The sequence below is a fragment of the Ctenocephalides felis genome, unplaced genomic scaffold (genome assembly GCF_003426905.1).
Source record: "Ctenocephalides felis isolate EL2017-DRISC unplaced genomic scaffold, ASM342690v1 CF-g0.4_SCAFFOLD_01492, whole genome shotgun sequence".
Classification (NCBI taxonomy): domain Eukaryota; kingdom Metazoa; phylum Arthropoda; class Insecta; order Siphonaptera; family Pulicidae; genus Ctenocephalides; species Ctenocephalides felis.
Window position 1 is genome coordinate 6,134,833 of NW_020537646.1, and position 25,521 is coordinate 6,160,353.

General features: G+C 28.6%; 2 protein-coding genes across 2 annotated transcripts; one reads left to right on the forward strand and one right to left on the reverse strand.

The window, feature by feature from the left end:
- The first annotated feature begins 759 nt into the window (after window positions 1–759).
- Window positions 760–22,137, forward strand: LOC113370366 (probable phospholipid-transporting ATPase IF). Its single transcript, XM_026611033.1, has 32 exons — window positions 760–831; window positions 9,531–9,756; window positions 10,917–11,042; window positions 11,145–11,363; window positions 13,325–13,510; window positions 13,657–13,956; window positions 14,019–14,293; window positions 14,364–14,621; window positions 14,683–14,820; window positions 14,883–15,063; window positions 15,222–15,415; window positions 15,548–15,829; window positions 15,886–16,022; window positions 16,104–16,239; window positions 16,313–16,458; window positions 16,573–16,743; window positions 16,940–17,095; window positions 17,157–17,352; window positions 17,863–18,092; window positions 18,197–18,318; window positions 18,547–18,765; window positions 18,885–19,070; window positions 19,136–19,435; window positions 19,620–19,891; window positions 20,009–20,254; window positions 20,385–20,510; window positions 20,576–20,747; window positions 20,831–21,024; window positions 21,098–21,382; window positions 21,492–21,628; window positions 21,793–21,928; window positions 21,988–22,137. Exons 1-32 carry the CDS (start codon window positions 829–831, stop codon window positions 22,135–22,137), a joined length of 6,105 nt encoding a protein of 2,034 aa, XP_026466818.1. The 5' UTR covers window positions 760–828.
- Window positions 22,138–23,522: 1,385 nt separating this feature from the next.
- On the reverse strand, window positions 23,523–24,835 carry LOC113371562 (calcium and integrin-binding protein 1-like). Its single transcript, XM_026612195.1, has 5 exons — window positions 24,741–24,835; window positions 24,604–24,638; window positions 24,282–24,529; window positions 24,001–24,202; window positions 23,523–23,752 (listed from the first exon to the last, which is right to left on the reverse strand). The coding sequence occupies exons 1-5, from the start codon at window positions 24,789–24,791 to the stop codon at window positions 23,731–23,733; spliced, it is 558 nt and encodes a 185-aa protein (XP_026467980.1). The 5' UTR covers window positions 24,792–24,835; the 3' UTR covers window positions 23,523–23,730.
- Window positions 24,836–25,521: the final 686 nt, after the last annotated feature.

The following is a 25,521-nucleotide window of genomic DNA, read 5'->3' on the forward strand; positions in this document are numbered from 1 at the left end:
AATTAAAGGCTTTTTATTTACTTTTCAAAACCATTAACAATTTGTTTCAGATAGAGCTGAATTTATCATTAATTATATATAAAGTAGATATCAATAACATTTCCGTTTGTCGCCAATTTTTATTATAATATTCTTTTAGATATTTTTTTGAAGGACGCATTCATTTAAAAGCTATAACCATTATTTTAAAAAACTTATTTTGTCATGATGTACATAGCAATATCAATACCTATTTCAACGATGAAGTGGGTCAATTAGACCTGCAGGTCACATCCCAAAATAAAGGTTAAATGATCTATGAATGAATTATGAAGTATATTATTGATATGTAAAATTGTAGCCAAATCAAGGACAATAGTGGTAAAATATAAAAAAATCCCTTACATCATTAAATAGCATAAATTATAAAATTTTCAATCTGGCCTTTATATTAATAATTTTATTAAATTAACTACGATTTGATTTAATTAACTATTTTTTCAGATTCAATTACCATGGCATTGAATGTAATATCGCATGCACCTATGTACTATCTATTATATTTTATCGCCCAGAAAACTGATAACATTTGTTTTAAAAGGTAAAATCTTCAATTTATGCCAAAATACACAAATTCGTAATATTGATTGATAAAAAGCCTTATCAGCTTAACTTTAGCAGATAAGCAAGATAGGAATTGCAAGTAATGGCATTCCTATAATTTATATTAACCGGCTTATTAGTAATATTTGTGCTTTCGTTTAATATCAATGAATCTAATAATTAAGTTATGTGGGTAATATGAATTAATTAGAGTTTAAATTTTTAAAGGCTATTTATTCGCGGAAAATGGTGAGTAGGAACTTAAACTTTTATAAAGCTTTTATGAAAAATACACTGTTGAAGTAGGCTTTGTAATGCATTTTATAATGTTTTGAAAATTTTATAAATGAAATATTATTTGAAGTGTTAATATAGACCTGTTGATACTTAATTTTAATACAAATTTATCATTCTTATTATTTTATTGTTCTTTCTCCAAAATTTATAGAGTCAAACTACGCACAAACTAATTCTTATATATTTTCTAGAACATATTTATTTTTTAATTCTTCTATATTTCATTATAATTTCTTTTTGTGATAATTTATAATTTTTTCCATTTCTGAATTAGGTGATCTATAAGCTGTTGTAAACAAAGTTTATTTCTGGTTTTCATTTAAATAGAGCTTTTATTTCTAGTCAAAAATTGTCCATACTGAGATATAAAATTATTTCATATTAAACGTTATTAGAAACTAGAAGTGATAACCCAATGATAGTAATTTAATTAAATGACACCTATATAACATTTTTACAATAGTAGTTTAAAAACAATTTAAAATCCTGAGTAAATTCCAAATTTGATCATTAGTGATAATCCGGTATAGTATTTTTTATTAAATTATATGAGGTTAAAAGTTTAATTTGTAATATAAAAGATAAAAAACATTAATCGTAATTTTATCAAGATAATCTTAACTTGTTAAATTGAAGTGCTATTTATAACAATTCACTTGAAATTATAGATCTAAATATAATTTCAAGTGATTTTGAAACATGGCAATAAATTAGAAATATGATCATAATTGCTATAATAATAAGAAATATTATTCTATATCATCGCAGTTGTAGCACTAATTAAAACAATAATTTTATCTAATCCAACACGACCATATGAATTATATATGAAGATTATATATAATATGGCTGAAAAATGTAAGTAATAATAATATTTTACATTATTTTATCAAAATGTAAAATATTATTAACAAAATACAGACAAGATTGTTAGTAAAGTGTAAATACTAAAGAAATGGTATAAAATATTTAGAAATTGGATTTAAAATATTTATGAACTATCATAGTGAGCAATAGATGAAGAATTTTGCTAAAGGGCTTAATATTATTCAAAGTCTAAAAAACTTTAATAAACTCCAGAAATAGCTTTGTTTTTAGAATGTTTGGAAATGCAGTCACTTGTACCCAAAAAAAATTTGTAAATCATATTTTATTCTTTAAATGTATCGGACAGTTATCTTTTTTATCTCAAATAATAATGTACACGAAACCAGTTACTACGAATTGTAAATATTTTGTGCTTTTGTAAATAATAAAGAATAGATTGTTACATATTATTTATTTAGTTTTAATAAATCCTTTCCAATCCAAGGAACTTTCAAAAATTCCTAAAAATTTCATTGATACGCTCAACTAATACCAAAATCGAGAAAGAAAGTTTTCTTGAAATACGTACTTCCACAACCGATTTTTATCTTAATATTTTTTCCTCAAATTTGTATTATATTTGAAAGATTTGGAAACAGTCATAATAACAAATGATTTCCATGTGAGTCCTATTATTCATTCAGACTAAACGATGCTGTATTCAATAAAGACAATAATTATTTCTCTAATAAGAAATGTGACTTAAACGCGGATTTTGCGAAGAATATTTTTATTTAAAATGCCTGTCACGTAAAACGAATGAAATAATAAAATAAAAAACATATGACAGTGTAAAATGATGATTTCAGCGGCAAATCCAATTAGTGGCCCCGCACTAATTTGTTATATTAAAATAACGTGTTCATTGTCGAACACTATTCCATTTATAATGGCAGGTGGCCAGTAAATTGTAAAAATCTGGTAAATGATTGAAAATACGGATGAACCTGTTTATGTTTTAAATCGAAGGCCCAAAAATCATTTGGGAAATTTGCACCATAAATCTACGTAATTGCACCACATATCTACGTAATTGCAACGTAATTTGCACCACATATCTATTACTACTACAAAGAGCATCAAGAACAAGAATGTAACTTTTTCTCCAACTACAGTTTCCTTTGAAGTAGCTCAAAGTCTCAAAAGATGTTGAAAATTCATCGTATAGTGTTCCATTAGGAAAATTATTACCAAGTTGACTTAATACGAGATGCAATGACGTATTTCTCATAGCAAGTTCACAATTTGTAAGAGATCATACGCAGATTGAAATATGTTCCTGACCTTGTCCTAATGATTGTGTTAATTATTTGTGAAGTATTTTGTACTAACTGGCAATGCATTACCTGTATATTCTTTGGTGCAATGTTAATTTGCGGTAATTTACCATACGGAAAATAATAAACTTATTAGAAATGGTATGAATGAAAACAAACCAGGCCCGGAAATGGTAACATATAGTAAGTCATAATGCTAGGGTGGAAATATTAATATTAACTAAACTAAAAAATGACACTTAATAGTTGCACTTAATCTTTATATAAATATTAATTTTTAAATATTCATCTTAATTATAAATATGTTAGTTCCAATTCTTTCACTAATCATAATTTACCTATTTAGTTACAAACTGTCTATTTTGTGTGATCAATAAAAAGCTCTAACAATATTTTTAGCGCATGGAAAATACGTTAATTTATATTAATTAAGTTTGCTAGTTAATTATTTTGCAAATTAATCTTAATCTGCTGAACAATAGCTGTAAAGAAATATATATAGTTGCAAAAGAGATCATTAGCACAGAGAGATGATTTTGCTGAATTGCAAACTGTGATGGAAATATTTAACATGAATCATATTTAGAGAAATTGTTTAACATTCAATATATTAAATTATAATTTTAGTTGTTTAAAAATATTTAAAGTACGATTTTTTTTAATTCAGCTAATTACTTGTAATCGATACTTAAATCAAATATTAGTTTGATCAACAAACCTGTTTATAAATATTTACACAATCCTTGTCAAAACACAATAAAATCTTTATTATAATCATATAAAAATAACTTATCAGTTTCGGCGTTCATGTTAAGATATATTTATATTAACACTTTAAATGCCACGACAATATCAGAAGAACTTCCACATGGACCATAGTAACTTTATTAGATAATTTGGTTGAAATTGTATCCAGGACTTAATGCCAACAAAAAATATGCGGAAAATCCTGGAAAAACTCTATTTTTTATGTCACACATATATGACCGATATTTTTAATGTTAAACATCGTTCACATAGAGCTTCTTCGCGTCAGACACATACGACTGACATAGCGCTTAACGTGTTAAAAAATATATCAACAAAAAGTGCAATCGAATTATTAATCGAATCAAATATTATTATTATTGTCATAAATCAGAAATTGAAGTTGTAAATTGTGTATATAAAAACTACAGAAAATAATAGAGTACTTTTATTTCTATCTATAAAAATCTAAATTAACTTTCCGTAAAATTTAATTATTAAAACAAAATAAAATTTTAAATTGAGGTATTGATAAAATCACCAATAATCGTAAAGCCAGAAATATCAGTTATTTAACGTTATCCAAGAATTGAACTTTTATCTAGCAAAATATTATTAGGATTGCCACTATTGTTGAATAAAATAAATAAATTATTCCATACAACCTGATATCAAGCAGTAATGATATTTATTTGAAAATATATATAGACCCATTTATATTCCAATATCAATTTTAACGTTATCCAATAATTAAAGTTTTATTTAAATTCTAGATAATTATTTGTACCATTGTCGCTATTGTTGAATAAAATAAATAAATTCTATAAAACCTGATATCGAGCAGTTGTGATAACCATTTGAAAATAAAGACTTGCAAATATTCCCATATCAAACATATCAGGTTTAACATTATCCAATAATTGAAGTTTCATTTAAATTCTAGTAAAATATTTGTACGATTAAATTATTCCATACAACCTGATATCAAACGGTAGTGATATCCATTTGAAAATGTAATGATAATAATAATAAATGGTAGTCTGCCCGAAGGCAGGTCCATGGTGTGAGAGCCATCATAAATCAATGATATCCTTTCTCTTTCTCGTCTATCATTTACATTACCACTACTTCCCATTTTTTATAATATTTGCCTTTCCAAACATCTGCTCCCATGCCTCCTGGTGGTGTGCTTCGGCTTTCAGTTCCCTGTATTTTTTCTTCTGGCCTAAGTCGTCAATCATCTGCATTCTTCTTCTTCCCATTCCTTTCAGTCCTTCTATTTTACCTTCGACTACGTCATGCAGAAAATCTCTTTTTGCAGAACGGGTCCGATCCAGTTTCCTTTTCTATTCAGGATCGTGCACAGTAGAGTCATTTCTTCGACAATTCTTGTCAGGACTTCTTCATTTGTTATCTTGTCTGTCGACTTTATCTTCTCCATTCACCACCAACACCAAATTACAAAACTCCCCAATTTGAAAATATAGACCCACATAAATCTCAATACGATAATTCATGGAGAATTTATGGAGAAAACAAATTTTTCCTTTACGATGTTAAAAATTAAAAAAATAATGGAATTTTAAACTACTCTCTAATTCTGCAAATGAGTACTTCACAGAAGAATGTGTATAAAAATCACATGTAAATTAAAGGTTTTTTTGTTCCTAAACCATAAAGATTTAAGTTCTCATAAAACTGGATTTTATTCGTGTGAGTAATCGTGCAAAATAAAGATGAGGAATTTGAAGGAAACTTTAAATAGATATATCCGAAATGTTAATTTCATTAAAACAAAGATAGTTCAGTAATTAGTACGTAAGCGGTTCTGTTTTATATAGCAACAGTCCGAAAATTGCAAAACATATTCCAATAGTGATTGTTATCGAATTAACGGCGCGCTGGTGTTCCATATATAAATATAAATATATACATATTTAAATATACATATACATACATATATATGTATATATACATATGTGTAAATATAATAATAGTTACATATGTGATTTTTTTCTCTCAGTCGATTATGAATACCGAAGGAGTCGAATATGACTTAGAAACAGTTTGCTCATGAATGGCGAACGATTCGAATCAGACAATCTTATTCTCAGGAATTAAATTTAAAAAAATTCTAAATTAGAGTAGAATAAATAACTTACATAAAGATTAGTGGATATGAAATTTAAAAATGTGATTTTTGCATTAGTGTTAAAAAAAGTGTTAAAATTATAAAAATCAAGTATTGCAAAAAACACTATTGTTAACACTTCTGCATATGATCTTTAAGGGCTGTGTTATTATTTTATAAATAAAATAAATAAAGTGACTATTGTTAAATATAAATAATATATATATAATACATTTTTAATAATTAATATAAATTAATATAAAGTTTTATGAATGCTCATGAAGAATATTCCAATTAAATGTATATTAAAATTTTGTATAAAATGTACGAGATAATTATAGATATATAAATGCAACAGTTGTAAATATATATGAGTGAGATAATAATATTAATGATATTAAATATAAATTATTTTTTATAAAGACTGAAAATGTTTGTATACTTTTAAGTCAATTTTTTCCATCAAATGCTTTGGTATCAAAAGAACTAAAAATATATAAAACGAAGTATTCGATTATGCAAAGTAAATCAATAGTCGACAAGAATGTGTAAATATATAAATAGATTTTTTATGATTATGATTTAAAGTAACAAATTCTGTTAAAATATGTGAACTGAAATTTCTATGAGATTGCTCAAGATCATAAATTAGTTTCTTGAACTAATATTTGTATACGATTATATACATAACATCAATTCTAACGGTTACAGGATTATATATAAATCTAATAAAATAAAATTATTAAAAATTTTTTTTTCAAGTTCAAACAAAACACTTAAAAAAATATATAAAATGTTAGTACTGTTGCAAAGTGAATAAAAATAAAATAACCCAACTAAACATTTGCATTAAAGCTCTGTCGTGTGATTAAAAATTCATTGTATTAATTCATTAGTAAAGTGGCATTTAAAATAAACATTAATTTAACTTTATTGATTCTAAATAATGTAGTTTTATAACAAAGTGTGCAAGATACAAAACTAATAAGATGTATCAGACTTTATATAATAATGCCTCAAATTATAAGACGGATTTCTCGGCGATGGTCGTTTAAGGTAAATTAATAAAAATAATATATATAAATCATAATTATGGATCATAAAACAAAAAGCCCTATTTAACTTCCCATAGTCATAGTTAAATTCTTAGTAATCGCAAAAAATATTTCAAAATAAAGAAAACATTTTTTTTCAAAAAGTCTTTTTTTCCAAAAAAGTCCATTTTTTTTAAATTTAAAATTCCTCAGAGAACTAATTTTTTCAAAGTTTTAAAAAGAATTTTAATCTTTTAATTTTCGATACGGGAAGTTCCAGCAATTTGCCTTAAGGCCATGTATCCCTAGTTAAGATTTTGTTTGCTCATATTTTGATGATCAATATGCATCTTAAATTTTTCTATTTTATTTAGATACTGTAACGTTTTTTGTTTAAATATTTGTTATACGTTTTTATATAATCCAATTCTAAATTAAGCAAATTTTTAATGAGTTTCCTAACTCGAACAAAATTTGCAGTTATTTAGAACTCATTAGTAAGCTATTATTTGAATAAATATATGAAAATTGAGTCTGTCGCCGGTTGTTATATCACTTAACTTTAATATCTCATTTAAATGAAAATAAAAATTTAAATATTTTGGAAAAAATTGTAAAACTTTTCCCAAAAAGAAAAATGCAATATCCAAACATTGTTAGACTTTTAAAATCTGTTTCACTTAGCAATTATGGTGATAATTCACACATTAAAAATAATTCTAATTATTTTAGGTTATCCCCAAGGTTGTAGTCATTGTCATTGAATAAAATAATAACTTTAATATTTGTTAATAAAGATTACATGATAAATCATCTGTTATATTTTTTCGTATAGAATTATAAATCACCATGGTCCACAATCCACATACATGCATTCAAAAATTTCATATAATACTTTAATCTGGCAAAGTACTTGCAGATGGTGCATTATAAAAAACAGATTCATATATTTCATCATAACACTATATAAAATATGTTTTGTGATGTAAATAATACGAAAATAAACTGACTGAAAGTACTTAAAACAAGGATCTTCTTAAAAAAAACTGTTTTTAGAAAGAAAATCATCGTTTTGTCCAGTAAAACAATTATTATAAGCTCCAAGCTCTTGATTCAAAATTTAACTAATAATTTTGATAAAAAATAATTTTATTGAGCCATTGAAAATAAACTAACGAATTTGGTTAAATAAATTATTAATTTAAATGCGTTTACTTAAATTAATAATTTAATTTACTAAAATCGTTTTCAAAAAGAAAATCTTAATTTTCTTCATGTAAGATAATACAAAATATGTAGATATAAAATTACATATTTATTTAATCCAAATACCCAAAACCTTTATTTAATTTAATTCTAATTTACTATTTTTTAAACATTATGTAATATATATTGAGCTGATAAATTTGATAAATAATAATTTTATTGAACCAATAAATTTCTGAAAATAAACTTGCTAAAGTACTTGAAGGCCCAGGATTAAAAAACAATCAACAGTTTTTCATTTAAGATATTAAAAATAAACTATTAAAATACATATTATTTTAGTTTTACATTTTTTAACAAATTTTGATAAATAATAATTTTATTAAACTTATTGATGACTAAAAATTAATGAATAATAATATTATTTCATGTAATATTACAAATAATATTAATTTTCGTTAAAAGTTACAATAATATTAAAATATTTGAACTATGTTCGGCAACAGCTTTCAAAAATAACGATTAATATTAGTTTAGTAATTATTTATTAGTTGTTAATTTTTTTTATATTTATTATATTATTATAGAGAATTTTATTTTGACTTGCTGAATGTAAATAAAATTAATTAATAAATAAAATAACAAAAACTTTACCAAATTATTGATAAAGAATATAAGAACACAATTGTATCGAAAGAAAGTTTTGATACAATTGTTTATAAATTTTTGTTAATGGCAGATAAAAACACAATTGCATAAACAGATAGTTTTGTTTATATAAATGTTTATCATTTTTGTTAATTAATGAAATGAATGTTTTTCATTATTTATTAAAGATTAAAATAGAATGCATAAACACAATTGTATCGAAGAATAGTTTTGATATAAATGATTTTTAATTTTTCTGGGAATGTTCACAACTTTTATATTGTTGAACCACATTTATTATATCAGAATGAATACATGTTATAAAACTGAACTATGAATGCAGTCATGAATTTTTTATTTAGAAATTAGCTTGCGATTAAAAGCTTTACCCGGTTCAGAAAGCAGAACTTTTATTCATACTAGAGAATAAAAATAATATTATCATAGAGTTTTAAGTTCAAATATTTCAACATGAAAATATTTATTGTCTCAATGAAGATATTGTAATAAATATATCGATGATTGTGACACTGATATCTATTTACAATGACATTGATCTATTGACTCTTACGAATTAAATTGAAAATCATAAACCACATCATGGCAACAAAATAGGTTGCTTGAAAAGAATATTAAGTAATGGCTTATATACATTTTCAAAATACAATAATCAGGCAGTCTAAATAATTCTGTTATTCCACACAAAAAAATTAAGTATTCTTCAATATATTTTTTTTTCAGGGAAATCGAATATCAAATGTAGGAGACACCCGGATAATTATCGTAGGCGGTGCGCCCGAAAATGGACCGCCGGAAAAAAAGAAAAAACCTAAGAAAAGTCAAGAAAATAAAATAAAAACAGCCAAATATAGTCTCATAAACTTTTTACCAAAGAATTTATACGAGCAATTTCGTAGAATTGCAAACGCTTATTTTTTAATTATATCTGCTATAGCTCTATTTATCGGTGAGTAGAAACAATCTTATAATGGATTCAAAATCAACTCATTAATAATTAATTACTTAATAAATAATTTCGTTTGTATTATATTTATATCATATGATGCAAGTAACATAAATATTATTACTTTTCAAACAATATTGAGATATGTTATTAAGGGGCACAACTAGTGTGAAATTTTCAAAAAATCGAATTTTCAATTTTTCCATATTTCGATAGGTTATACCTTTAAAAATAACATACTAAAATTTTAAATAGATATCTTAAATAGTTCTTAACAGCCATTTAAAGAGTATATATATAGTATGTAGTATAACGATCATTTTATCTTTAAACGCGTTTTTCTCGAAACAGCATTTTCCGAATTTGCTGCAGCGATTACTCAAAAACAAATGATTCGATCACTATCCATTTTTTTACATGTTCTATATATAGTTCCCCGTAAAATAAACTATTGATTTTTTGATCGGATCAAAAATCGAATTTTGGCAGTACAAAAACAACCAAAATTTTGGGTAAAATTCGACTTTTTTTAAAAAAACGCCTTCATTTCGTCAATTTTTTATTTTTTTTCTTTATCGTAATTCATTTTACAGACAATATTATCTAGTTTAACAAGATTTTTATTTTTTTAAATTTCATCCACGTAGAAGGCCGGAATCACTGCAGCAGTGAAGGGCCTTTTTTTTGTCGCGCCGTTGGAGATCGATGATAACTTAAAAAATATTTAATTTTTTCCTTCAAAACTTTCACTATGTATTCTTAGAACATGTATAAATATATTCCTAAACTTTTGAAATGATTGATAAAGTAGGTTTTTTAATATAAATTCTCAAAAATCACCTTTCTTTTAGGCGGTTACACTAGTTGTGCCCCTTAAAAGTCTCTATGCAAATTTTTGTATATCAAGCAATAGTAATATTTGTTTTAACGTAAAATCATATAATCATACCTATAGATTTACAATATGTTGCTAAGAAAAATAACCCTGCACAATTTTGCCAAAATAAAAATCATCAGTATCACAAAAATAGTCATAATAAAGAGATCAAATATAGATAGATCAACAGTTGGGTTGCTTTCTGAATAAGCCACGTGGGGCTAAGAAGTATAATCGCAACATAGGACATAAAAAAAATTAAATTTAACAAAAATAATTATTTCAGACAGTCCAGTTTCACCTGTCACTAGTCTTATGCCCCTGGTGTTTGTTGTGGCAGTCACTGGAGCAAAACAAGGATATGAAGACTGGCTGAGGCACAAGGCTGATAATGCGGTTAATAAAGCCCCAGGTAACAATTTTCTTAAACAAAATCTTTATAAATTTGATAAGTTAATGTAATCCACTATACGAAGTGTGTTTTTCAATATTGTTGCTAATATATTTCCTTTAGTAAATGTGATCCGTAACGGAGTGGAATGCGACATTTGCTGTGAAGAGATTCGAATAGGGGATCTTGTAAAGGTGCCCCGAGAGTGCGAAATACCTTGCGACATGTTGCTCTTATCTTCGAGCGACCGAGACAGGTGTCACGTCACAACCGCAAACCTCGACGGAGAGACCAACCTCAAGAGGCTCACCGTGCCCAAGTCCCTGATTTCTATCAACGTAGGTATGACTAATAAAACTAGCTGTAAGTGGAATTCTGTCTTAAGGCAATTAAGGCATCGTGCCTTAAGGGGGTATTCTACTATAGAATTTTGAAAAAATCGAAAAAATTTTTTTTTCATATTTTCAAAGTTTAGTTATTCAAAAATATGTCATTAAAAGGATTTTTCAAAATTACTTATATTTCCTGAGTCATATCCGATTTAGTGACGTGGCCTCGGTTCGGGTCCGACCGAGTCTCAAAACTTTGAACGCGTTTTTCTCGGAATTACTTTTTCCGAGCTGGCGGTAAGGATATCTCGAGTTCTAATTAACAGATTTACTTCAAATTTGGAGAGGATCTTCTCTATACATCGCTTTATCGTATGGACCTTTCCCAAAACTATAACTTTTCATTTAGTATTTTTAAAAAATTCGGAATTGTTAAAAAAAACATGAAAAAAAAATTATTTTTTTCAAACAGCCGCCATTCAAACAAAAATTTATTTTTTAACTTATCCAAGGTTCATACGTTAGCGGCATCTATAATAATTAAGAATCCATCTATTTTTTATGTTTCGGATCACTAGGAGGGTTGGAATCATGCACGCCAGGACACCCTCTTTTTTTTTGAGCCCCCACTTTGACTGCTCATAACTTTGTGAATTCTAATTTTTTTTCTTTAATATTTTTTTATGTAATAATAAAATATCAATGAACAAATAATAAAAAAATCGATAGTGAAAATATTATTTGTTTCCTTTATACAGCGCTTCAAAAACCGGGCAAAATTCATGCTTCTACAGTAGAATACCCCCTTAAGGCAAATTGCTGGAACTTCCCGTACCAAAAATTATTATTTGTTTAAAAACAATTAACATTTTTGAAAAAAAATTACTCTGAAAAATTAGATTATTGAGAAACTATAAATTTTTGACACAAATTACCTTTTTTTTTGAAAAAAAGACTTTTTGAAGAAAAAGGTATTTTAAAATATGTTGGAAATTCTGAACTTTTTTTCAAAGCAATCGATTAACTGCATAGAGACGAAATATCGATGCGCATAAGCGCCGCGCCGCCGTCTAACGGATAAGCATTGGTACGGAACCCATAGGAATGTAAACAAAATTTATACTTATTGTTAAAATCTCTATAAAATATCTGATAATTAGATGTGCATTTGTCTAATGATCATTTTTGAACGCCAAATGGTATTTTTTTTTACTTTTTTTTATTAGGTTTCCGAAACCGCTAGACCTGCCTTTATGAAAATTTGATCAATTCTTCATTTTGTCAATACAAGTAAAATGTTTTTTGAATTATTCAAATCGGACGCTCCGTTCTTTTAAAAACTGAGTTACCGTTTTCGGCACTTTTTGCCCCGTATCTTCGGAACGGCTAGACCTGCCTTCGCCAAAAGCTGATCAGCACGTCTCCTTATCAATACGAATCGAATGTTTTTTGAATTATTCAAATCAGTTGATCGGTGTTCCCGAAATCGTCGACGAAAATTTGTATCCGCACATACATACGCACACGCACATACATACACACACATACACACACACATACACACATATACATACATCCATTTTTTCTAAGGTATGCCAAAATGTTCAGAAGGTTTTGAAACGTAAAGATACATAAAAATTTTCATTTTCGATTTTTTTGCGATTACTATAACTTGCCCTAAGGGAAGTTAAAAATTAAAAAAAAAATCAAAAATGTTACAAATTTTTCGAAAATGAAAATACACGTGATATTTGGTAGGAAAGAAAAAGTAATTTTGAATATCACCACGTATCACCAAAGAGGAGGAGAGGTCCAAAAACCCTTAAAAAGTCGATCACGTGATTAATGGACACCCACAAATTACTATTTCAATAACTTGCTCTAGAAATAAAAATAAAGACAATAAATACAAAAAAAACAAAATTTTTATCATTATCCATTATTATCTATTACAAGTAATGATTTATTTTCCAGAACATCTAGTGGGAAAAGCATTTATCGAATGTCAACACCCACAATCGGATCTCTACAGTTATTATGGAAAACTAGATTTATGCGATGATCTCCGAACAACAATTGAACTTACAGAAAATAATCTTTTATTAAGAGGATCACGATTAAAAAATACAGAATGGGTCATAGGATGCGCAGTTTATACAGGTGAGATAAAGTTCACCAATCGTGATCAGTATTTTTCTTTGACTACTGCTTGATATCATGTAGTCATTATTATAGCAAAGGATAAACGAATATATAATATTGACTTATAAATGGTAAATCTTCTATCATTCTATTATCTTTTTCAGGAAAAGAAACAAAGCTTTCTCTAAATTCAAGAATCACAATAAACAAATTTAGCTCCAGTGAAAAATTTATCAACAAATTTTTAGTTTTCTACGTGGTGATCATGATCTTCGAAGTAGTCGTGTGTTATTTTATGAAAAGATACTACGATTTGTATGGAAAATTTAAATGGGACCAGAGAACTATGCAATCACACGAACATATTTCTGATGTCCTGCAAGATATTTTTTCATTTCTACTTTTGTACAATTATTTAATTCCTATATCGTTGTATGTGACTATAGAAATGCATAAATTAATAGGTAAGTTAAATAATTGTGAAATCCATTCATTATTGATGACCTTGCTCTTGATATTGTTTTAGGTTCATTATATATGGAATGGGATAGCAATCTATACAATTCAAAACTGGAAGAAAATATGCTGGTCAACACATCAGATTTAAATGAAGAACTTGGACAAGTTGAAATACTCTTTTCGGACAAAACAGGCACTTTGACAAAGAACGAAATGCATTTTCAAATGTGTTCCATCACAGGAAAAACTTATAAAGAAGAATTTGGGAAACTTGTTCCTGTTCGATTGGATTGTGATTCGATGGCAAATGATGTTGAAGCATTGACCATGAGTGAATATACGGTAAATAGACAATATATACTTCTACTGATAATCTAATATTTTTCCTTTATCATTTTTGTCTTATTCCCAGGAAGATATGAAAGAATTCTTTCGCACAATCGCGCTTTGCCACACGGTTCAAGTATCAACACAAAAATCAAATGGAAATGTTTTCACGGATTGTGACAATGGAATATCTGAAATGCCAGAATACCAAGCTTCTAGTCCTGATGAAAAAGCCCTTCTAGAAGCATCATATAAATTCGGTTTTCAATTTATAAACGAAGAAGCAGAAGAATTAGAATTGAAAATTTTGAATGAAGATGATGGAACCTATTCGGGATCAGAGGTATAGAGAATACATACATAATTATCCATAATTGATTTAATTTTTAATTTATTTTATTTAGTTGACGGAGTCCTGTCAACTTGATTATGAAACTTATGAAGAATGTTTCAACATTGAAAAATATCAAAGATTGGAAACATTAGAATTTTCATCAGATCGGAAAAGAATGTCAGTGATTGTGCAAGATAAAGATGGACAGGTATATAAAGATATCAACTAAAATAATATTTATAATAATTGATTTTAAACTGTATTCTTTAGATCCACTTGCTTTGTAAAGGAGCAGAATCAGCTATTTTTCCATTATGTACACAAGATATGAATAGTGAAAAAATGGCTTTAACAGAAAAGCATATTCAAGAATTTTCGAAAAGAGGCTTAAGGACTTTAGCTATTGGTGCGAAAACTATCACGATGGAAGAGTATTTGGATATTAAGGAGAGTAGGTACTTCTGATATTTCTACTCTTACACTTTAATATAATGATGTGGTTTAATAACCAATGTACCTCTTCATATATAACCCTACATAATAATATACTAACAGGGAACCTACTTTTCTTCAAATAATAAGGGTTTTACCACATACAATTACTTACAGGATTAAAGTTAGCAAGAGCAGTCATGTCGGGTCGAAGACAAACGATGTTGATAAAATCTTATCGAGAAATCGAAGAAGGATTAAGCCTTTTGGGGGCTACTGCTGTTGAGGACGCCTTGCAGGATGATATTGTGGATACTGTGATATCATTGAGAAGGGCAGGCATTAAGATATGGGTACTTACTGGAGACAAGGTAAAACAAATTTAAAAAATAACAAATGCACTTCTAAAATACTATTATTACATTAGTTTCATACATAAAGTTCAAAGACAATCTGCTAGAAACAAGCATCAAGGAATTGTTTAACCTCTATAATTTATCAAGGTGGAAACGGCTTTGAACATCGCTTATTCCTGTGGACACATTTCTCGAGGAGCAGGTCATCTGCTGTACCTTGTCGATTGTAAAAACGAGGAGGCCTGCAAGGAATTGCTGGATCGGTACTCATCAGAAATGGCCAGGAATCGCGGCGCCGATTACAATTTGGTGGCGGACGGAGCAAGTCTTTCCATCGTATTGAAATCGGCGCCGAACGAATTCAAAGAAATTGCCACGAAATGCTTTTCTGTACTATGCTGCAGATTATCACCGATGCAGAAATGCCAAGTAAGAAAGAGATTGACTAATTAACTAATTTTAATAATAACGCATTTAATTTTTAGTTGGTACAACTTGTAAAATTAAGTAAATCACCACCAATAACATGCGCGATTGGTGACGGAGCCAATGACGTGTCCATGATTCAAGAAGCGCACATCGGCCTAGGAATATTTGGAAAGGAAGGACGGCAAGCAGCACGGTATTATCATAAAGTTTATCTTTCATTTTAATTAACGTAAAAAATTATTATAATTGATTATTTACGTTCAACATTTTTCAGATGCGCTGATTTAGCCTTTTCCGAATTCCGAATGTTGAAACGTGTCCTGCTAGTACATGGACATTGGTATTATCAAAGACTGGCTACTTTAGTACAATATTTTTTTTATAAAAACTTAGTATTTATGAACATTCAGGTAAACATTATTATACATTAAATTGCATGTTTAGATGTTTTGTATTTTAATTTTATTTATTTTTCTTTTGTAGATGTTCTTTCAAATATCATGCATGTTTTCATCACAATCCATTTATGATTCAACATTTTTAACATTATATAATGTGATATACACAGCATTTCCTGTATTAATATTATCGTTAAGTGAGCAAAAAATAAGCGATTCGGAGCTTAGTAAGTAAGTGATAAAGTAAAAATATTTACTATTAATCCTTGAAAACATTTTTTTACAATAACCTTGAAAACCAATAGGTAAATATAAATCAATAGTAATTATTTATTCACTTTTTAGTGATCCAGAACTGTACAGAAAAAATAGGCGACATTTATTACTAAGATGGCCTAGGTTTCTGCAGTGGACTCTACTTGGCACTTGGCATTCCTTAGTCATTTATGTTCCTATGTTTATTTTATGGAATTCAGATGCAGCAATACTACAGGAAGGTCGACCAGGAAATTTATGGTAAAAATTGTCAATATTCACACCATAAACCTATGAATACGTCCACAGTTTTCTTAGTACATGAATCCATAATCCCACCCACCAATCCCACCAATAACTTTTAGGAACTATGAAAAAACTTTCTTCAATTTTTCACCAACGACTAATTTGTTTGTCTGTATCAGATATTTTCTATACAATTTTATTTATATTTCAGGTGTTTCGGCACAGCACTATTCCACTGCGTTGTTCTAGTCACTAATTTTAAGCTTTGGCTATATTCAAAATATCAGACTTATATATTCATCATCAGTGTCATCTTATCAAATGCAACTTTCGTGATATTTAACATAATTTACTCTGTTATTAATTTGTGAGTATAGATCTTTATGTCTTGACGTCAACAAATGGTTCTAATAACTATCTATTTTCAGGCAAATCGATGGAGATATGTTAGGAGTTTATCTTCAATTATTGTCTTCACCAATGTTTTGGGTTTTAACAATATTCGTAATAATAACGTGCCTGATACCAGATTATTTGATAGCAGCTTCAAAGGAAATTATTCGTAAGGATAAGAGACAAAGGACAATTATTTGTGAAGAGAGTGGTGTTAGAAATTATGACGAAGTAGTACAAACAACCGTTTTATAAGCATAAGTGATTTTGTTTTTGTATTTATTGTTTTAATAAAATTTAATTATTCAATGGAAATGTCGTTTTATTATATTTCAATAGTACTATTTCACATAACTTATTGAGATTATTTATCAAGCAATCAGTGAAGTACACCACCTTTTTGAATTTACATTATTAGAAGTTAAAAATTTAGAGAATAAAAAAATATTTTCATTTTCAACAAAGATTATCATATGAACTGATAAATTGAAGAATTGAAATCTGCTGCTAATGAAAATATTTTAAAACTATCAAGTCAAATAAAGTCTATTCCCTCCGTGCAAAAAAGTGAATAATTATTACAACGCGCACAAAATATTCTTTTGTTTTAATCAATCAACTAATGATAGATTTGTCAAAGTTTATAAATAAGCATGAGTATCTATTAACTTGATAATTATCAGTGAAAGTCAAACTATAAAGTTGAAAATATTATGAATTTTCAATCTGTTCCTCTCTAAGAAAAATCGAATAAAGACTCCAGGAGGTACCAGGCTAATAGTTGTCGGTGGATGTACCAGCGATGAACAATTGCAACAGAGAAACAAGTTTAAGAAGTGCAAAGAAAATGAAATCGTGACAACTAAATATACCTTGATCAACTTTCTGCCAAAAAACCTCTACGAACAATTCAGTAGGGTTGCAAATGCGTACTTTCTGGTCATTTCTATAATTGCTTTGTTTATTGGTCAGTTGGAAAAAAAACTTAGCAATAATATATAACTGAAGCATACTTCTCGACCAAATGTTAAGTTTCAAAAATATTATTGAAAAAATATTCAAAATTTTCAGATAGTCCTGTGTCACCAGTAACTAGTTTGGCTCCGTTAATTTTTGTGGTGTCGGTAACTGCCGTAAAACAAGGATATGAAGATTGGATGAGACATCTTGCTGACAAAGCTGTTAATCGAGCACCAGGTAATTTGATTTGCCATGTATATACTATAATTTTAGAGTGTACTTTAAGCGGCTGTGATGCACATTCTTTAACCTGGTTCTTGAAATAGCCACCCGGTTGTTCTCACCAGAAAGGAAATGGTCAACCACTGAGTTGCCTTCTAGAAATACTAGGTTAAGAAATATGTGATCACTGCTTTGAAAACGCATAGTTGTGATTTTTGATCAAAAAATGTTTATTGTTTTCAGTGAATGTGATTCGTAACGGAGAAGATTGCATAATTCAGTGTCAGGAAATACGCATTGGAGAACTGGTCAGAGTTTTCCAGGATTGTGAAATTCCTTGTGATATGGTCCTGCTGGCATCCAGCGATCGCGACAGATGCCATGTTACCACAGCCAACCTGGATGGAGAAACCAATCTTAAAAGACTCTTGGTTCCAAAAACACTTACAACTATTTTTCCAGGTACAAAAAATATTTATTTGAACATCGCGAAAGGTAACATACTATCAAAATTAGTTTGCAAGTCGTCTATATAATTTCGGTAGCATGAATATCATTTTATTATGGTTATTATTATTGAGGTGAGTTGGAAGTAACAGCCATCATCGAATGCCAGAGCCCTACTTCTGATATATATAGTTTTTATGGACGCTTTGATTTACATGGAGAACTTCAAACATCGATAGAACTAACAGAAAATAATCTACTTTTGCGAGGATCAATGTTAAAAAATACTGATTGGGTTGTAGGTTGCTCCGTTTATACAGGTAAATAGAAATAATAAGTTCTATGACTCAGTATACCAATAACTTATTGTATGTTTTTCCTTTAGGATGTGAAACAAAGTTATCACTAAATTCAAGATTTGCAAGAAATAAATTCAGCACCAGCGAAAAATTCGTTAACAGGTTCCTGGTGTTCTATGTAATGATCATGATTGCAGAAATGATCGTAAGTTATTTCATGAAACTATACTATGAAATTTATGGAGAACAACCCTGGGACGAAAAATCCGAACGATCGAGCAAAACTAGTAGTGAAGTGGTTCAAGACATTTTTTCGTTTTTGATGTTATACAACTATTTAATACCTATATCATTATATGTTTCGATAGAAACTCAGAGACTTATAGGTAAGTAATAAAAATTATAATCTAATTAAAATATGCAATCAAGTAGAAAATTCTTCGACAGATGTCTAGATCGCAAGTGTATTATTCTCTTTGATTGATTTGTCACAAAATATCTTAAACAATCCTTATTATGTCTTTGAGACTCAAATTAATTAATCAGCAATACAATTTATACGTTTTCTAGGTTCTTTGTTCATGGAATGGGATATTCATTTATACGACCACAAAATCGACCAGAATGCATTGGTGAATACATCAAACCTGAACGAAGAGCTTGGTCAAGTTGAAATACTTTTCTCTGACAAAACCGGTACTTTGACTAAAAATAAGATGCGTTTTCGAATATGTTGTATAAAAGATAAAATCTATGCAGAAGAAAATGATGTGCTACTGCCTGTACACTTTGATGAAGATTTTTTAATTGAAGATCGACCATTAACTATGAATGATCATACGGTAATTAGAATCAATATCAAATAATTGGTAAAATTAAATTTTACATCGAATTTTCAAATAATAACAAATTTAAATAAAAAATATCATCAAAGTTTGTTTTACGATTTCTTTATCTAGGAAGAGATGCAAGAATTCTTCCGATCAATTGCACTTTGCCATACAGTACAAATATCAGAAAAAACCGTAACCAGTATCTATAAATCATCGGAAAATGTAAATTTAGATATGCCTGAATATCAAGCATCTAGTCCTGATGAAAAGGCTTTAATAGAAGCCTGTTATAAATTTGGTTATCAATTTATTGATGATGAAAACGAAGAAATACAACTTAAAATTGTTGGTAAAGATGATTACGATGCAGAGGTTAGCACTTTCTAAAAAAAAAAAATTGAGTTGCACCGACCTTTTTGTCTCCATAAAAAATCATGCCATCTTCAACAAAATAATACAACTCCTATCAATTATTAAAATTAGTATTTGATTTATTTTCCAGTTAACAGAACACCCAGGAATTGCAAACAGCAATTATACCATCGAAATATATAATCGTTTAGAAGTCTTAGAATTTACCCATGAGCGCAGGAGAATGTCTGTAATAATAAAAGACCAGTTTGACCAGGTGCTCATAAATATTAAATCGTTAAAAAATAATATGGAGATATACATATTCCAAAATTATTTCAGATATATTTGTTTTGCAAAGGAGCCGCGTCCGCAATTTTACCATTATGTGAAAATAACGAAGAAATGAGTTTAATACAAAATTACGTTCAGGAGCTCTCACGAAGGGGATTCAGAACATTGGCTATTGGATCAAAAAGACTTCTTGAAGAAGAATATCTGGATATCAAGAACAGTAGGTACTTCCAATAAATTTTATATATTATATAAGAAATTCCTAATGCAACATTTGTTTATTGTACATTTTTGTATTATCAGCATTAAGAACTGCAAGATCAGTAGTATCTAATCAAAGGCATTCAATGATAGTCAGACATTATGAGAATATTGAAGGAGGTTTGAACCTTCTGGGAGCAACTGCTGTTGAAGATGCTTTGCAAGATGATGTTGCGGATACTGTGATATCTTTGAGAGAAGCAGGGATCAAAATATGGGTGCTGACAGGAGATAATGTAATATCAATATTATTATTAGTATTGCCATTGTCAGTTCCTAATTCGATTATTATTCGAATAATATTTACAGCTCGAAACAGCTCTAAATATATCATTTGCCTGCGGGCACATCAAACAAAATGCAAAGCACCTCCATTATTTTGTTGATTGCAAAACTGAAGAAATGTGTCGAACTTTAATAACAGAATACGAAAAAGAAATTAATAGCATGTCTGATGACGGTGGTCATGATCTGATAGTGGATGGCAATAGTTTAAATATCATTTTAGCATTTGCGTCCAATGAATTCAGGGACCTTGCTGCTAAATGCCAATCCGTACTGGGTTGCAGATTGTCGCCAATGCAAAAATGCCAGGTAAATAAAATTAATGTAGGATAATCTATGAACTGGATTGGGACATCTTATCGTACGCTGTGTATTTTAATACTTGTTTTTATTTTTAATACAAATAATATTTCATCAGGTGGTTCAATTAATAAAAGCAAGCAAATCGATGCCTATAACATGTGCGATTGGCGATGGTGCCAACGATGTATCCATGATACAAGAAGCACATATTGGTCTTGGAATATTTGGAAAAGAAGGACGACAAGCTGCACGGTAATATTGTTTATAAATTGAAAACTGTTTTATTAATTTAATTTATAGTTATACCAGAACGACGGCTTTTCTTCTATTATACCCCCAGTTATTCTAAACTATTCCTTTAACCATTATTTAAAATGCAGTTTATAGTAATTTATTGAATCATATTCATTGTCCAGATGCGCAGATGTAGCATTCGCAGAATTTCGTATGCTAAAAAGAATTTTTCTAGTTCACGGACATTGGTACTATCAGCGATTGGCAAATATGGTGCAATATTTTTTTTACAAAAACTTAGTATTCATGAATATTCAGGTAAGAACATTTTTTAAATAATTTCCTTCAATTTGACCAATGCATTTTACTTTTTATAGCTGTTTTTCCAAGCGTCGTGTATGTACTCCTCATTATCAATTTACGATACCGCATATTTAGCTTTATATAATGTGATCTTTACTGGATGGCCAATATTGGTATTCTCTTTGAGCGAACAACGAGAAAGCGACTCGAAATTGATGGCGTGAGAAAGAAAAATTAAAAAATCATTATTTATATTGAAATACATACCATCGAAATTACTACTGTTCATAATTTTTCAGAAATCCGAGGCTATACATGAATAATAGCCAAAATTTACTGCTGAGATGGCCTATGTTTCAACAATGGACGCTTTTGGGCATTTGGCATTCTCTTACCATTTATGTTTCAGTATACTCAATTTGGTATAACGATCCAGCTATTTTACCAGGAGGCAAAATTGTAAATTTGTGGTAAAACTTTGATATATTAAATAGTAAACTGTAATTTTTTGTAGGTACTTTAGAATAATCAGAAAGGGTCTAGAAAGATGCCTCAAAGTCAACAATAAAATACCAAATTTTTTATATGCATATGTGCCTTTACCTTTACCATACCTTTTTTATTTCATTTTAGGTGCTTTGGAGCAACACTATTTCACTGTGTAGTATTGTTAACCAATTTCAAGCTATGGCTTCATGCCAAGTATCAAACCTACGTTTTCATCTCCAGTATCATTTTATCAATGGTAATATTCATCTTATTTAATATAGTTTACAGCCTGATTTATATGTGAGTACAATAATTATATGAAAAGTTTTCATCCTGCATTGCCTAAATGTGCAATGTAATATTGTAGAAAAATTGAAGGGGAAATGCTGGGAGTTTATATTCAATTATTATCGACGCCCACTTTTTGGTTTTTATCAATATTCGTAGTTATTACGTGCTTAATACCAGATTTCACAATTATGGCGCTGAAAGAACTAACAAAAAACAAGAGGCCTTTACAGAGGATTAATAGGAATAGGCAAAGTACACACGAGTTACATACAATGAAAGAAAGTGTGAATATAGTTTAATATACAAAAACAGTTTTGTATTTTATGATTGAATAAAGTTACACTTAATTGACTTATTCAATTAATATTTCTATATTCAATATTATTCAATAATTATGATAAGTAGATTCTACAAAAACTTAAATGCACAATTATTTTAGTTGAGCCTATTGGAATATCATCATTGGCAGTTGAGTATTATCATAACATCAAGTCTTATAAAACAAAACTTTCCAATGTTGCATAAATAGATAAAATGCAAAATATATCACAGAAAAACATTTACGTATGTGTATATACACACACATATATATATATATATAATTATAAAGAATAATATTGATATTATATAACCATATAGTTATTTATATTAATTTTTTAATTTTATGAAGAACATCTCAATATGAGTTAAAAAATACTTAAGCCATACACCAGCTTAACTTATGACAAATTTGGATTAATTTAAATATAGGATTATAATATTTTTAATGAGCATTAAGAAACTTATGTAAATTTATAATTTTATGTTTAGTTTTATTATGTATGCATGTTTTGGCAGTATATTCTGAAGGAAGGTGAAGGTAAATTGATGTCAAATCAATACAAATGTTAAGATGTGTTGTAGTGAATATAAAATTATTATAAAGCTAATTAATTGGATTACAGTCAGATGGATTAAAATGTGAACTAGGGCGTACTATTTTTAAGGTTTTTAACAATATCCATTTATTATGTTGACAACTACCTTCTCGAGTGAGTTTACAAACGAATCATGAAACACCTGCAATATATGGGACGAAATTAAATTTCAAGGCAAGAAATAGCTTATTACTACCTTATAACTGAACAAAAACGAATGCAAATATTGGTAATACACTGATGCAAAACGTAACAGAACAGAAAAAAATTATGATTGGAGAATACTACTTGAAAAGCAATTATTCTGGTTTGGAAGGATCTATAGATATTGGAATAACAAAAAATAAATTGCATAGGAGACAAATTATAAATCTTTAAAACAAAAGTTACCTTGCAAAATCGCTTGATCTATCGATGATATGTTCAAACTCAGCAAATGAAATTGCTCCATCATCATCTAAGTCACCTTCATCTAAAACATGTCGGATAACTCTATCTATTTCAATATCACTCAATTGATTTTCCTGACCAGTCAACCTTGTAATTATTTCTTTCAAATCATTAATACCCAACATATCATCTTCATCAAAATCTAAAAATATAACACAAATATTCCATGAAAAAATGATTAAAAATCAGTGTAATACAAGCAAAAGATATGAGATACAAACCATATATTCGAAATGCATGTTCTGCTTTCACGGAAGCTGGAGCATGTTCACTCAGTACAGACATCATGTCTAAAAAGTCTTCAAATGTGCAATCACCATCTTTGCTTGAGCTAAATATTTTGCATATTCTGTCTCCAAAAGGATTTGTATTTAGTTCAGGATATTGCAAAATTTTTGCCATTGGTAATTTAGCATTGCGATTGTGACCAACTTTTTCAGGTGCAAGTGCTTTGAATTTTCTATGAGCACTTTAAATAATATTTTTATTAGCCATTGGTATTATATAAATAAAGTAGTAATAAAATGAAAATGTAATACTCACTATAAAACTTCACTTTTAGAGAAGTATGTAAGATCCTGAAATAAGAAAATATACATTGATAACTACTGTAATGCATATTAGAACTTAATTTTAGTAGATTTTGAATATAAATGATTAATAAATTGATTTATACTCACAGCATACACCTCCAATTCTTTGTCAGTAAACTGGCTCTCACTCTGACCCATAATGTATAATTTAAATATTCTATTATTTCAATTAATTATTATACAATTTATTATGATATATACACTATTGAAAAACAATATATAAAATTGAGCTACCTAACCACTAAATCAATTTTAAAAAAGCAACAAGAATGAAAGAATTGTATTTTTATATCTGTCAAAATTAGTTAGGGTGTTGGCACCTTAGACAATTGTTAGGGTGTTGGCACCTATATTAGTCCTGTAGCGACCTGGCAACCCACATCGCACCTCAATTTGACAGTTAAACATTATCTTTGGCTCATCATGTTGGCAACACTACGCGAGAACCAAAGTGCAAGCTTTAGGGTCGGAACTCTCTCTTCCGTCTGCTGCCGAACAGTCAACATCATAAATTACAATACTTTCCTTTTCATTTTCAATACTAAAATATTATGTACATTTTATAAATAATAAATATAATCGCACATAGTGTTCTTACTATTTCATTATAAATAAAATATATTATATATAGACCACAGTTTCTATAATTGGTGACCCCGAAAGTGAATAAAAAACACGCATAAAGTGAGAAGGAAGTGAAACATGTGCATAATTTACAAGTGAGCAAGAAATACAGAACGTTCTAGTACCTACAATGGAGACTTCGACCACGCACATTGAGATCAACAACAACACGTGCTCAATAAATCACTCATTAACCTGGAAAATGAGTCGATTATAAGCACCACGGCAGCGGACAGGGAGCACC

Excerpts from the sequence above, each read along its gene's own strand:
- LOC113370366 (XM_026611033.1), top strand. Across the intron at positions 13,511-13,656 it reads AGGATGCGCAGTTTATACAG|GAAAAGAAACAAAGCTTTCT; the intron begins GTGAGATAAAGT and ends TATCTTTTTCAG. Across the intron at positions 15,064-15,221 it reads GTATTTGGATATTAAGGAGA|GATTAAAGTTAGCAAGAGCA; the intron begins GTAGGTACTTCT and ends AATTACTTACAG.
- LOC113371562 (XM_026612195.1), bottom strand. The coding sequence starts at position 24,791 with ATGGGTCAGAGTGAGAGCCAGTTTACTGACAAAGAATTGGAGGTGTAT. Across the intron at positions 24,639-24,740 it reads AAGAATTGGAGGTGTATGCT|GATCTTACATACTTCTCTAA; the intron begins GTGAGTATAAAT and ends TTCTTATTTCAG. Across the intron at positions 23,753-24,000 it reads AGATCAAGCGATTTTGCAAG|GTGTTTCATGATTCGTTTGT; the intron begins GTAACTTTTGTT and ends CATATATTGCAG.